Source organism: Myotis brandtii, unplaced genomic scaffold (genome assembly GCF_000412655.1).
Source record: "Myotis brandtii unplaced genomic scaffold, ASM41265v1 scaffold735, whole genome shotgun sequence".
NCBI classification, from domain to species: Eukaryota; Metazoa; Chordata; class Mammalia; order Chiroptera; family Vespertilionidae; genus Myotis; species Myotis brandtii.
The window spans coordinates 236,646-251,036 of NW_005370916.1; the positions used below are offsets into that span (position 1 = coordinate 236,646).

Sequence of the window (14,391 nt, forward strand, 5' to 3'; positions counted from 1 at the left end):
CCGCCCCGAAGGTGTGGCATGACTGCCACAAGGCTGCTCCTGGGCTATCAAAACCCCCGCCTACTGCCTCGCCTGCATGTTGGGTGGCTGGTGAAGATGTGGGTTTTGGGGTGCCTTGGGCTGGTGATGGGATGCACCTGTGGGGCTCTCACCCGGGGAATCACTCACCACAGTGGCGTCTACTTTGGGGCCGCCGTCATCCGCCACCACCGTCAAGGTGTAGAAGTCGCCTTTCTCCCGGTCCACCAGGCCCTTGACTGTGATCACACCCTGCAGGGAGGGTCCAGATGGGAGAGTGAAACATGGCACACACCAGCAGAGCCTGTCCCACCCCAAGCAGTCCCAGGCTCCGGCCAAAGCCGACTCCTCACTAACCCCGACACTCTGCCCGCTGTGCCACCCCACCCTCCCTCTGTCTGACATAACTATTGCAATCCTGCTGCTCAGACACCACCCCTTCCAGGCAGGCTTCCTGCTTCCCAGCCGGGCATGACTGCTCTTATCTGGGCCCCAGAGACACTCCGTTACACTGTATTGCAGTCTGTCTACATCTTCCCTTGGGTGCTCTGACCTGTATCCTTGACAATCCCTACTCTACCCCCAGCCTGAGAACTCTTTGCAGGCTGGGAAGGCTCTTGTTCATCTCTGTGCTCCCAACATGCTCAGGACAAGGCCTGGGACCCTGCAGGGATATTACCATGCCTATTTTCAAAGAAGGGGCTCTTATAAAAACCACTAAAGCCAAGATATAAAAGTGAGAGCCAGGCAGCAGATGAGAGCTGCACCAGACACCTGGCTAATACCGGCTGTTGCAATGAAGCCCAAAATCTATATCGGAGCTTCCTAACGGCCCAGGTAAAAACGGAAACACGATGACCTGAATAGCTTTCATTATCTAGTAACAAGGATACCTGGTTGCCTAGGTATAAACTTTATCTTACGCCTAAATATTAAAAGGGATGTATTACAGGAATGTCTATCGATACTTGATGACAAAGAGCAGTGTGCCCTGCATACAGAAGGAGCTGAATAAATGCTGGCTGGCTGTAAAGGGTTGAGCTCCCTGCTCCTCGGGAGAGCACTTGCTGACCCAGCCTCCCTCACCGTGTAGGCGTCTATCTTGAAGAGGGCTTTGGCCTGCGCGCTGGTGTAGGCGTCAAAGCGATAGGTGATCTGGTTGATGTTGTCGATGGAGTAGGCCTGGACCCGCACAATCTCGGTGCCCAGGGCCAGGTTCTCCATGATGGCAGCCTCATAGGAGGCGTTGGAGAACTGCACGTCCTCATCCAGCTCGTTGAGCAGCGTGATATAGACGCTGCAGAAGCCCTGGTTGAAGGGGGGCGCCTGGTCGGTGGCGGACACATTCATCAGGTAGCTGGTCTTGGTCTCGTAGTCCAGGTAATCCACAGTGATGATGAGCCCCGTGCTCTCGTCAATCTCGAATTTCCCTTCTGCACCCGACAGGATGCGGTAGTTTATCAGGCCACCGTCCCCTGCAGGAGGACGCAAGAGGTTGTGCCATCCCAGATGGCGGTGGGGCTTCCCTACAGCAGGGTGAGGGGCCGGGGCCTACCCGGAGAGCACTGCTCCCCACCTGTAGGCTGAATCGCCCCAAGGGATGCCGCAGAGGACAGGGTCAAGGTCTGTGTGGACGGCAAGGCCCAGCACATGCTGTGGACCCCCTCTGGGGCCTGGTCAGGGCATTAGATATGCCAGAGGGGTTTGCTCCTGGAGCTTTAAAATTTAAGCTCAAGCACCTCACATGGGTATTTGGACAAGACGGTGGGGTAATTAGGGATCTCTGGCAGTGAGGGTGTTGATCTAAAAAGTGTTCGATCAACATGGGCAGCATCCTCAGGGGTGACCAAGTCTTCATTCGGTCCCTCCAGCCAAAGGGTTCCAGTGCCAGGGACACCTTCTCCCGTTTCCCCAGCTCCTCCACCCAGAATCCCTGGGTCTTGGAATATAACCCTCATCCAGGTGCCAGAGGTGGACTTCCTTAGCTGAAGTCTCTAGACCAGGGGTCCTCAAACTATGGACCGCGGGCCACATGCAAATACAAATATTGTATTTGTTCCCGTTTTGTTTTTTTACTTCAAAATAAGATATGTGCAGTATGCATAGGAATTTGTTCATAGTTTTTTTTTAAACTATAGTCTGGCCCTCCAACGGTCTGTGGGACAGTAAACTGGCCCCCTGTTTAAAAAGTTTGAGGACCCCTGCTCTAGACCGCCAGAGGAATGGCCATGAAACCACTCAGGAAATCCCAGCCTCCCTGAAATTATTTGCAAAACTCTGAATGGATGTGCATCTTGTGGGGGAGGGATCCACAGACGTTACTCGTTTCTCAAAGGGATTCCTGACCCTTTGAAAAGGTCGTGAACCACTGGGCCAGTGATGTGTGGACCTAAACTGTATAAATGGGAAAGCAACCCACCTGACTGCGTGCGGAGTTACTTCTCCCTCCACCCGTCCCGCACCCAGCTTAGCTGGGGATGCTGACGCGCGGGGCTGGGAGCCACCAGAACAGCCGACATTAAGGACGCGCAGGAACTGGGAAACTAGGAGCAATTCAGGGAGCCTCTCTGGGCGGCAGCAGACCCCCAGGAAAGAGCTCCTCCCTGGCCGTATCCCTGGCCCAGACAGCCAGGCCTCACGAAGAGGAACACAGTGACCTGGCCACGTTCTCCCTCATTCTGCACTAACTGTGGCCCTCAGCAAGACCCAGGCTCCCCCAGGGCAGACCACTGTCCTGTGGAACGGGGCACACTGCCCCTTGAGAGCCTGTGTGGCAGGCCCAGGGCCGAGGCTGGCTGGAGGAGCAGGCCTCACCAGCTTTCTGACCAGTCCTTTACCTCTCCCAGCCCTGCCCAGCTCCTAGCCAAAGGCCAGCTGCAATGACAAATCTAGACATCCCAAACGGGTGACCTCTCCTCTCTCCATCCAGCCTTCCTAGTCCTGGGCTGGTGAGGATGCCACCAACACCGTCCTGGGAGCCCCTCCCTGGCCTGGGAGCTGCTGACAGGGGAAGCCCAAGGGGTCCTGAGGGTGACAGGCCCTGCAGGAGTGGGAGGGATTGAGCTGGGGAGGGTCACTCTGGGGAATGGGACTCCCTGGGTCCCCTGCTGGCCTCACCAGTGTCTCGGTCTGTGGCTTTGACAACGATGACCGAGGTGCCAATGCCTGCAGTCTCTCGAAGTGCCAGGCGGCTGTACTGTTGCTGCGTGAACACCGGGGCCTCGTCGTTGACGTCCTCCACATACACGATCACCTAGGAGCGGCCGGAGGGGAAGGTCAGGGTGGGGGAGACCGGGAAGCCCAGAGCTGGGCCCCCGGGCCTGAGTGTGTGGTCACTGCTCTCCTGGGAGCTGGGAGGAGAGGCCTGGGGCTGTCTGGGTGTTACCGTGTCCTCCCCACCTTGCACAGTACCTGGCACGTGGCAGGTGCTCAAACATCATCTGTTAAGGAACGAACCTTATCTTACTCTTGGCTCTGCTACTAACCCCGTGGGAACCTGTGAGGAATTAGTGACTCCTTTGTGCCATCAAGTTCCTCAGTTATGAAACAGTAATATCGGTGTAATAATTCACGTCCCACGTCACTCCTAGGTTGTTATGAAGACAAAATGCGCCAGGCCCTGCAAGAGTTTTAAAGTGACCCCATTCAAATACCAAAATGTGTCCGGGAGAACAGACGTAAAAATGTTAATGGTGGTTGGCGCGGAGCGTGTCATTGCTCAGACCCTGCAGATTCTCAGGCCCCTCCCCTGGGGGCGCTCACTGCCAGCACAGCACCCACCAGCTGCCGGGACCGTGCACCCAGAGCCAGGGAGCCTGGGAATTGCGTCCCCAGGGGCAGCCCTTAGCCACAGATGGACAGGAGAGCAGTCTAGATTCTCTGGCTTCCTGGGCCCGACTGGGCGGCTGGGGCGACGCCCAGAGCTCCTGTGGGACTGAGTCAGGGTTCCCCCTGTGCTGCTTTGCGGGCTGCCTCTCCTTGCTGGTCCCGTGACCCCTCCGGCTTTTCCTGGGGACACTTCCTATTAATCGCTTTCACACCAATCCTTGTGGCAGGATCTGCGTCTGGGGACCCGGCCCACGACAGTGGCTATGTCTGAATTGTGGAATTATGCATAATTTTCATCACTGCTTTTCTGCACTTGCTAATTTCTCTTTAATGAATACAGACATCTTGCATCACAAAAATACAATTTAAAAGATGTTTACGAAGAGATGTCTATGGCTAGAGATCAGCACTCCCCCCCCCTCTTTTTGCCACCCCACCTGCCCCTGCCCCTCACACACAGGAGCACAGGGAGGGTGTGGCCCAGCTATGCTCCCAAGGACCAGTGTGGTGGGGAGGGGAGTTATTGGTGCTCAAGGAGCTGCAGGGAGGCCCAGGGCTCCTGCCTCTTTCTCAGATGGGGAGACAGAGGCCCAGAGATGGGGAGGAACTAGCCCAAGGCCTCACGGTAACTGAGAGGGCTGGAGAGGGAGGGCAGGACCCTCTGGGTCCCAATCTACCAACACTACTGCGCTTCACACTACGTTGGGGATAAGCTGCCCCAGAACCGGCAAGACACCCTCCTTCCAGCCTAACAGAGCCAGAGCCAGGGCCAGCGCACTTGCTAGCGGGGTGCAGAGGGAGCAAACAGGGCAGGGCAATGATGTGCAACACAGATTTCACACGTGGTCACAGCACTGATGGCGGCCGAGGCACAGACTGTCTGAGAGCACGAATATTCGGTTTCTGATTGATCACAGCCGCGGGGATCAGCCCCGCGGGGATTAGCGGGGAACTGGCTGGAGAGAAGTGAGGGGCTTCATTGGCGGGAGCAGAAATGGTGGGGAACTCGGGGGTGGGGGAGGGGGTAGCAGAGGGAAGAGAGAGGCATATGCGGAAAAAGGTTTCTCTACTTCCCTGCTCCTGGGGCTCCTGGAGCCCTGCTTAGTCATTACATTTTCATGCCCAGACACCCAGAACCCACTATGTAAACTGAAGTGCCCACCCCAGAGCACAGCTGCTCATAAGCCGGAACCTTCTCAGTTTGGCTTCCCCAAGAGTTTGGCTGGGGAGCCCGTGGGCGGGGTGGGGTGGGGGGGCTTTGGGGAAATTTGCATGGATGAGTTTCGGGAACGCTCTTTCCATAAACAGAAACTAACCATTCATCTTTCAAAAGTGTGAGCCTCCCCTTTCCGAATCTGCTTCTCCCTGTGGCCTTGAGCCCAGGGGTTGAGGGGAAAACAGGGCTAGTCTGAGGGTGGATAAAACGAGGAGGGAGGCAGCACGGAGCCTGGGTGTGGCCCGTCCGCCCCGAGGCTGGCTGCAAGCCACTCTCCACTTGCTGGTTTCAGCCTTGTTTTTCGCAGCAGAGACGGGGCAACATGGTGTGTGGTTTACAAACCTGAGAGGCACAGATGTACAGGAAACACATAGGTCTGCCAAGCTCTTGCTGAGCAGTTACTAAGCAGCTAGGCTCCCTGGAGAACCAGCCTCACTTTCTGTCCAGTGCTGTGCCCTCCAACAGGGACAGGGCGGGAAATGTGCCCGCGCGAGTGTCTCTCTGTGTGTGTGTGTGTGTGTGTGTGTTGTGTGCGCGCGCGCCTGTGCGCGCGCGTGTGTGTCTCTCTCTCTCTCTGTGGTGTGTGTGTGTGTGTGTGCGCGCGCGCGCGCGCACTCCTCTGATGTGCATGTGAGTCCCAGGTCCCCACAGGACTGTTTCACTCCGAGCTCCCTGGCCCTTCCCTCCGGCCGTCCCTGGTCTCTGCAGCAGGACCTGGAGAACGTGGACGGTCCCTGCAAACCCTCTCTATTGCTGCTGGGAACACGAGTCCTGGGCCAAGCTGAAGTCCCGCACTGTCGCGAGCGAGCACGCACTCCTCTGATGTGCATGTGAGTCCCAGGTCCCCACAGGACTGTTTCACTCCGAGCTCCCTGGCCCTTCCCTCCGGCCGTCCCTGGTCTCTGCAGCAGGACCTGGAGAACGTGGACGGTCCCTGCAAACCCTCTCTATTGCTGCTGGGAACACGAGTCCTGGGCCAAGCTGAAGTCCCGCACTGTCTTCAGAAAGGTCCCGGTGTTCCTGGGGCTCCTGTGAGGCTGGGTGCTCCAAGGGCCACCCAAGGGGATAAGGCAGCGGGGGTCTGAAGAGCCTTGTGTATGGCAGCACAGACCCGGACTGCCTGCCTGGTATGAAGCCCGGCTCTACCTTTACTGCGGTGTGACCCTAAACACAATGGCCAATGCCTTGTTGCCTCAATCTCCTCATCTCTAAAATGGGCATAATAACAGTGTTTTATGACTTTTGTGAGGATCAAATGCGTTCAGGTACATGAAGCACACAGGAGAGTGCCTGGCACAGACTAAGCACGATGTGAGGGTTTCTCATTCCTCGGGGTTTCTGGGGAAAGGAGCAAAAGGGGGGTGGCGAGCAGGTGTGGCCGAGGCCCCACCCCTGCATGGATCTGCACAGCCTGGCTTTGATCTGTTCGACACAGTACCCTGGGCGCTGCATACCATTTTGTTAAAAAATATTGTGGCTAAAAGAGGGCTGCAGCCACTATGCTGAGGCCCCGACAACAGCAAACCTTGAAGAGAAGTGCTCCCCTGCCTCTGGGAGGGTGAGGGGGCCACAAGCAGGGCTATGGTTAGGAGGCTTGGAGTCCAGGGAGCCACCTGAGCTATGCTGACATCAGTCACTCTGCGGCCTGAGGTTGGTCCCACAAAGGGCAGGCTCTGACGTGAGTGGGTGCATCCCGTGAATAAGCAATTACACGGTCCCGCAGGTGAGCATGGCCCTGGGGGACGGCCCGAGTGCGCATTCAGGTAACTGTGTTTCACCCTCAGTCACCAGGGCTCCGGAATTGTTCCAAGAAGCCCCAAGGTGTAAAAGCCCAAGGGGTCTGCCCCACTCAGCCATCTCCACCCGGCCAGCTCTCACTGGGAAGGGCGGCCGTAGAACCAGGTTCCCCTTCGCCTCTTCCCGAAGCAGAGTTTCAGGGGCAGCAGCAGGAGGGGGCGGAGGCTGAGTGCTGGTGACCCCGCAGCCTCTGCTCATTGTTTCCAGCCGGGGGAGGGGGGCGGGGAAACAGCGGCTGCAGATGGGGCTGATAAGAAGAGCCACGCTGCTCCACTCGGTTCTGGGTAAAAGTCCCTCCACCTGCCTTTTCCCATCTCCCTCCCACTCGTCACCTCTGGGGTCTGACTCACTTTCCACCTGGTTTAAAGGAAGGCGCTGTGAGCTGCTGAGTGTGCAGTGGGGTGACCTCGAGAGGTCATTTCAGGATCCCCCTGCCCCTGGGCAGGAGAGGGCATCAACTGGCCCAGCCAGGGGGATGTCTGTGTCTATTCTTGACTATTCAGGAGGATGAAGGTTGATTGGATTTTAGCTGCTAAGGGAGAGGCCGAGGTGCGTGAGGGTGGGCAGAAAAGAACACATTTGATGGGGCAGCTGGAAGTAGGCACGGGGGTCTTTGGGAGCCACTTTCAGTGGAAAGAGCACTGAACTTGGACTCAAAAGACCTGGGCTCTGAGGTCTGTCACTAATGCCTCTTCTGTGCTCAGTTTCCTTGTTTCTAAAACGAAGTGGGCAACATGTACATCTCTGAGATCCTATCGGGAGATTTTCTCGGCTCAGGCTAGAGAGCTGTGTTGGAAGTAGGCACGGGGGTCTTTGGGAGCCACTTTCAGTGGAAAGAGCACTGAACTTGGACTCAAAAGACCTGGGCTCTGAGGTCTGTCACTAATGCCTCTTCTGTGCTCAGTTTCCTTGTTTCTAAAACGAAGTGGGCAACATGTACATCTCTGAGATCCTATCGGGAGATTTTCTCGGCTCAGGCTAGAGAGCTGTGTTGACATAGCAGTGCGCAGTGTGGGAGGTGTGGGAGGTGTGTGGGGTGGGGGTATGTGGGAGGTGTGGGAGGTGTGTGGGGTGTGTGTGTGTGGGTGGGAGGTGTGTGTATGTGAGGTGTGTGGTGGTTGTGTGGGCTGTGGGAGGTATGGGGTGGGGGTATGTGTGAGGTGTGGGAGGCGTGTGGGGTGTGTGGGGTGGTGGTATGTGTGGGGTGGGGGTATGTGTGGGGTGTGTGGAGAGTGTGTTGACATAGCAGGTTAGCATGGTAAGGACATCTCTTTAATCCCACCATTGACTCCCACATCTGGAGAAACTGAGGCTCAGAGAAAAATGATACAGCCAAGATCCCAGGCTGGGCACCCCAGCACCAGGTGTCATTCAAAGCCCAAGTCAGTGGCAGCCTTGCCCTGCCCAGCCCCAACTGGTGGCCTTCCCCAGCCCAGCTACGGCCTTGGCCCAGCCCTGAGCTCAGTGCAGGAGGGGAGGTAGGGCTTCAGGCCTGGCTGACTGGCTATATCTGAGAGCCGCCCCAGCCCACCCCCGGCCTCACCCTGACGGAGCTCCGCATGGGGCCCAGGTCATGGTTATAGGCCTCCACTATCAGCACGTGGGATGAGTCTTGCTCCCGGTCCAGGGGCTGGGGCCCTCGCACCAGGAGCCCGTCACTGACGTGGATACGGAAGTGGTTGCCATGGTTACCTGTGTGGAGAGACAGATGAGATGCGTGGGCTCTGTCCTGGAGCAGGAGCCTCTTGGGATTGTGGGGTAAAGAAGGGGGACCCAGCCCCCAGAATGCCGATCCTGCCCAGAGGTCTCAGGACATGGCCCCTGCCTCACGCTGGACTGGAGGGAGCGGGTAATTTACTCTGTACCCTCCACATAGGGAGCCTGGGGGACCCCTGAGACACCCCACCCCCTCCACCGAGGTGTCAGTGGATTCAATATTTCAGAGGGATCTGGGCACCACAAAAAGAGGAACCCAAACCAATTTCTCTGTGGGTGGGTGAAGCCCGGATTTGGTGGACATCTCCGGGCTGGCCCAGTGCCGTTCCCATGTGCACCCCGATTTTCTGCTGGGGATCCACCCTCCCTCCCTCTCAAATGAGTGCTTTGTGACTCATTTTGGGAAGCTGGGGGCACTGCCCTGTGCCCAAGGCAACAGTGATGGTAAGGGATGGGCCCACGATACATGTGGGGCCATGACAATCTCTGGGGAGCTGGCACCGCAGGCTGTCCCGGTCCTCACCACCCCTCTGGCGCATCAGGGGCAGGACGGGAGGCCGGGTCTGACCAAGCTGACAGTGCCTGCTCCCCGCCCTCCGCGAGCCTCCCTCCTGGGGAACCTGGATGCTGGCAGCCCTGAATGGGGACCCGCTGGCTGCTGCAGACCATACCACTCACATGCAGCACCCGCATCTCTAACTTGGTGCAGGGGACTGGAGAATGCCCCCATTTCTTCCCTCTGGCCCGCCCCGTGTGTACGGTCCTGAGGCTCCCTCGCCTCGGCTCCCAGACCCCTGGTAGCCGAGAGAAGCTCTGCCCAGGGAAGGGCCGCCCCTGCCCTCCCAGACCACCTGCTCACCTTGGAGGATGCGGTACCACACACGCCCAAACTCGCCCTCGTCGGCGTCTGTGGCCTGTAGCTGAGAAAGGAGGATATAAAGTCAGCCTGAATGCCAGCCCACAGGGAGAGAGATGCTGTGGAGTCCCTCTCCGTCCCTCCACACACCCCAGCCTGTCCTGCCCAAGCCTGTGGCTTCCCCCGGTGGCTGGGGTGTGAGACAGGAGAGGGACGTGTCTGTCTTTCTCATCCCCCAAGGACACCTGACTGCTGATGTCTCCATGTTGCCCTGTCTGTGGTGGGGACCTTGCCAGCTGTTCTCTGATCCCCTCCAGGCTCTTGGGGAGGACGGGGAGAAGGTGGGTGATGGGTCCAGGCTTGACTAGGTCAGCTCACACATCCACACGTCCCTCCTCCAGCCTTTTGAGTGCTCAGAACCTCACCCCGGGCGGTGGATTGCGTGGCTGCTTCTTGACTGGGTGACCCTGGCCAGGCCACACCTCTCTAGACCTCGGTGTTATCACCTGAGGGGGCTGGATGAGACGGCTCCCCTCATCTGATGGATCTGACAGCCCTTGGGAGGCTCCCGTCCGTCTGAGGCTGTGCAGAAAATGCTTTTGTGGTCAAGGGCTGAGGGCAGGAGGAAGCAGCTGAATGCCCCAAACTAGGGCTCCACAAAAGGGGCTGGGCTCCAGGCGCAGGTCTTGGGCAGAGCCACCGCTTCTCCCCGTGTTGTGTTTCTGGGAGCTTGGGGTTCCTCAGTGGAGAAGCTGCTTGAGGCTTAGGCTCCTAAGGAGGCAGCTTGTTGCCAGGGAAGCTCTGGCTTCTGGGAAGAAGGAAGGTTGGGGGAGGAGCGTGTGTGTGTGTGTGTGTGTGTGTGTGTGTGTGTGAGTGATGGGGGGAGTAGTAGGGGGTGATTATATGTGTGTGGGTGTGAGACCTGCCAGCTCTGTTCTCTGATCATGTCTATGTGTAGGTGGTGGGGGATATGTGGGTGAGGGTGTTTGTGGAGGGTGGGGTATGGGAGGTGTGTGGGGTGGGTGTATGTGAGGTGTGTGCGCGGTGTGGAAGGTGTGTGGGGTGTGTGTGTGGGGGTGGGAGGTGTGTAGGGGGTTGATTATATGTGTGTGGGTGTGAGACCTGCCAGCTCTGTTCTCTGATCATGTCTATGTGTAGGTGGTGGGGGATATGTGGGTGAGGGTGTTTGTGGAGGGTGGGGTATGGGAGGTGTGTGGGGTGGGTGTATGTGAGGTGTGTGCGCGGTGTGGAAGGTGTGTGGGGTGTGTGTGTGGGGGTGGGAGGTGTGTGTATGTGAGGTGTGGGAGGTGTGTGGGCTGTGGGAGGTGTGGGGTGGGGGTATGTGGGAGGTGTGTGGGGTGGGGGTATGTGTGGGGTGTGTGGAGAGAGCCACTGCCTGGAGGGTACCCAGGGGCCCACCATACTGAGGAGCACAGCCTTGGCTGTCCCTCCATCCTCAGCTTCCTGCCCTGTGATCTCTCTGACCTTTGAGAATGCCTTTCCCCCATTTCTCCACCTTCGAAGGGAAAGCACTTTTCTGGGAAGCTGAGGGAGAAGCCTGGAAGGTGAGAGGCCCAGGGACGCAGGAGGGGAGAGGGGCCTCCGGGCTCCCAGGGCCCACCTCCCTGCCTGCTCCCCGCCCTCTGCGAGCCCCTCTCCCGGGTAACCTGGAAGCTGGCAGGCACTGAATAGGGGCCCTGGCTGCTGCAGACCATACCATTCCAACGTCCGATGGGGGAAGGTGAGAGCCATAGGGCGGAAGAGGCATTGAGACCTCCCACTTGAGTGCCCCCAGCGCCCCCGCCCCCCGAGAGGGCTCCAAGGAGACAGGCTGGAGTGCACCCTGGGAAGGCCAGGAACAGGGCTCCCCTCTCCCTCTCCCAGCCCAGTTGCCATCCCTACCCTCCTGGTGTCCCCTCCCCCAAGGCAGGGCCCAAACTCTTCTAGACAAAGCCAGGTCCAGCGGGAGTGAAGGGAGGCGCCCACTCTGCCCAGCCTGGCTGACTGAGGACAGGGCTCTGCAGAGCCCAGGGCGAGCTGGGGCCACAGGGGGCGCGGGGTGCTCCTTGCGTCTCCTTGGGGCAGCTGAGAAGACCCTCTACCCGCTCTTGGGACTGCTGAGGGCTGGCTCTGAGGTCAGTGCCTGGGGGACCGCCGGAGGTCTGGGGAGGAAAGTGGGGGGGGGGGGGGGGGGGGGACTGGGAGGCCCTGGGCTTCTGTGGAGAGTGGAAGGCCTCATGGGGGCAGTGGCTAGTCCAAAGCCAAACAGCAACATGTGCTCCGAGGCCCTGCTCGATGGAGCTCCGAGGCAAGACAGAAGGTTCTGGACTAAGCTTCAGAGCTATGGCCAGAGCAGGGCCGCCGGGTGCCCTGCCCTCAGGGAGGTTCCGCGCCTTGGTCTGGCGGAGGCCTCCTTTCCCGGAACCAGCTGGCCTGGCTGCTCAGAGGCACCGAGGGGCCGGGCAGCTGGCCTGGCGTGTGCCCAGGGAGGGGGCTTGATGCTCTCAACCACTTCGGAATCTCTTGCTTCCAAGGGAATGACTCAGATGCTAATCACAGCCTCCTGGGTCTCTTTATTAGAGTGCTTCCCAAGGACTGAAGCCAGGACCTGCTTTGCTGGCCTCACAAGGTCTCCAGATTCACGTGAAGGCCTCAAAACAACAGTAGGATTAGCGGGATTGAGACTTCTCCCCGTCAGACTGGGCTTTTCTTCCTCCCAGCCAAGCAGAGCCCAAACTCTTCTAGACAAAGCCAGGTCTAGCGGGAGAGGGAAGGGAGGCGCCCGCTCTCCCACTCTGCCCAGCCTGCCAGGGTGGAAGTGAGGGACAGCCAGGTTTTCTCCATGGGAGATGGCGGTGGACACACGCCATCTGTCCTCCATGCTCAGATTCAGAGAAGGGACAACCTGTGGCCAGAGAGCCCTCCAGGCGATGCCTGCAAGGCGGAGGTCCTGCGCAGCTAGATGGGCATCAGAGTTTCCAGCTGGGAGCTGGGAGGGGTCCCGTTCTGCCTGGAAATGCTGGAAGGAGTGGTGGCAGGGAGTGGGTAGGAAGTGGGGTGGGGTGCACTGGATGCCCTTAGTCGGCCGGGCACAGAGCAAGGCTGTAGGCAGCAAGGAAGCTGGTCCTATGGCTGCTGGTGAGTGCCCGGGTGGGGACTGGGGGTGGGGGTCGGGAGGTGGGAGCGGTGGCCCTCTCCACTTCCTACCGCCTGCTGACAGGGACCCTCTGCGGCCACCTGCAGCGCCTCTGCTGAGTGTAGGTGCAGGAACACGACTGTGAGTTAGACTAGGCTGCAAGTTGGGGAAAGAAGGGAAATCCGCTACCCCCAGGCTCACCGAAGTCTCCAAGAGCAAAGAGAAATAAGTGGTTATTATTGGACCATCCTTGGGGTTTCCTGTCCTGTGTTTGTGGAAGTCAAAGATCACAAAGGCTGGCTCCAAAGCGGGATGTCGCCCGCTTGTGTGTTTTGTTTGGCCTGCTGTAGTGTTTTAAATATTTGAAAATGCATTCCGAAGTGTTTGGAGTCGCGTTTGTTTAGCCCCCACTCCTCTCTCTCTCAATCTCACATTAACCGAATTTGAATTCGTTGCCAACATTTAAACCCTGGGAAAGTTTGCCTAATAATCCAGATTTCTGGCTTCTCTTGGGGAATTGGAAGGGCCGACTGCACTGGGCCTGCCTCTGGCATTCCACCAGCCTGGCCAGGCACCTGCCCACCTGTCCTCTGGTCACATGCTATCCACCAGCCTGGCTCTGCCAGCAGCTGTCTGTGGACCTTCTGCCGTGCTCCCTCTAGTGTCATCCTATGTGATACGAGGTGACTGGTGTTTGTGGGTTTTGAGCCCCACCCTGTCAACTCCGCTGTTCTCTGTGGGTTCTTTTCCACCTGTTCTCAGAGCAGCTCAGTGAGCCCTGGGAGAGGGTTGGGAGCCAGAGGATTGGCAAGGCCCTGGGGCCAGGAGTCAGGAAACTTGGTTCTGGCCTTTCCTTGGTCACTGGCTCACAGTGTGTCCTTGGGCCTGGCCTACCCTTAGTGGGCCTCAGTTCCTCACTCGTCATGGGAGAGCCTGGGCTGTCTCGGGAAGCACCATGGGGCCAGGCAGGTGGCATCAGGCGTGCAGTGGGCCTGGGGGAGTGTGGCGAGCTGGGGCCAGTGCCTTATCTAACGGAGGAAGCTGCTGCTCAGCCCCAGCCACTGCATGCCAGGCACAATTGGCTCATGTTGCCAGTGTTGAAATTTGGAAATCTCAAGAGATGGAAAATGTTCAGATATTTACGTGAAATCTCTTATTTTTTTGTTGTTTGCGTTTTTTAATCACAATTTAAATTTGTAAAAATACTGCAAGAGCCAATCGAAACACACTGGTGGGCCCCTCGTTTGCAGCCTTGGCATCAGATAATTGCTAGGCTCTTTGCACCCCACACTCCAGGACTCACTCCTGCTCACAGAGCAAGTTATTGAGGAGTTGGTCTTAGATCTCAGGTTTTCAGGTCTAAGATTCTATTTTGATTCATGAGAACTGATTTTAAAAGTCCTGGCTCCTCCATTGCAGGTGGGCAGGGAGACAGCAGGAAGAGGACCCGAGTTCAGGCCCAGCTCCATCGTTTTCCCGCTGTGTGACCTTAGCCTGTCGCCGCTGTGGGCCTCACTGTTTAGCAGCGCCCAGCCCCCGCCCATGTTCCCCTCCCCAGGCCTGGGTCCAGCTGGTTTGCCTCTGAGCTTCTGTCCCATTCCTGTTGCAGGAGCCATGAGCACGGAGGGCCCCAGTCCCCTCACAACTGGCACTCCGGGGAGCCCTGTGGAGGCAGCGGCCCCCCTGCCCGTGCTTATTGCCTTGGCCTGCATCTTCCTCCTGCTGGCCTCCTCTCTGCTATTCATGACCCTCTGCAAGCCGGCTGCACTGGACCCCAGCCGCCAGGCTCGAGAGCGCATGCCCCACCACCCCGGGAGCCCCAGC

The 14,391-nt window shown here is 58.3% G+C and overlaps 1 protein-coding gene across 1 annotated transcript in view; it reads right to left on the reverse strand.

The window, feature by feature from the left end:
• CDH23 (cadherin-related 23) overlaps positions 1 to 14,391 on the reverse strand; it is a 381,871-nt gene that overhangs the window by 87,132 nt on the left and 280,348 nt on the right. The window contains exons 26-30 of the mRNA XM_005882725.2: positions 9,435 to 9,495; positions 8,403 to 8,551; positions 3,136 to 3,271; positions 1,105 to 1,493; positions 169 to 270 (exon numbers count right to left, since the gene is read on the reverse strand). Of these exons, the coding sequence (XP_005882787.1) occupies positions 169 to 270; positions 1,105 to 1,493; positions 3,136 to 3,271; positions 8,403 to 8,551; positions 9,435 to 9,495 (837 nt within the window). The remainder of the gene's footprint in view (positions 1 to 168; positions 271 to 1,104; positions 1,494 to 3,135; positions 3,272 to 8,402; positions 8,552 to 9,434; positions 9,496 to 14,391) is intronic.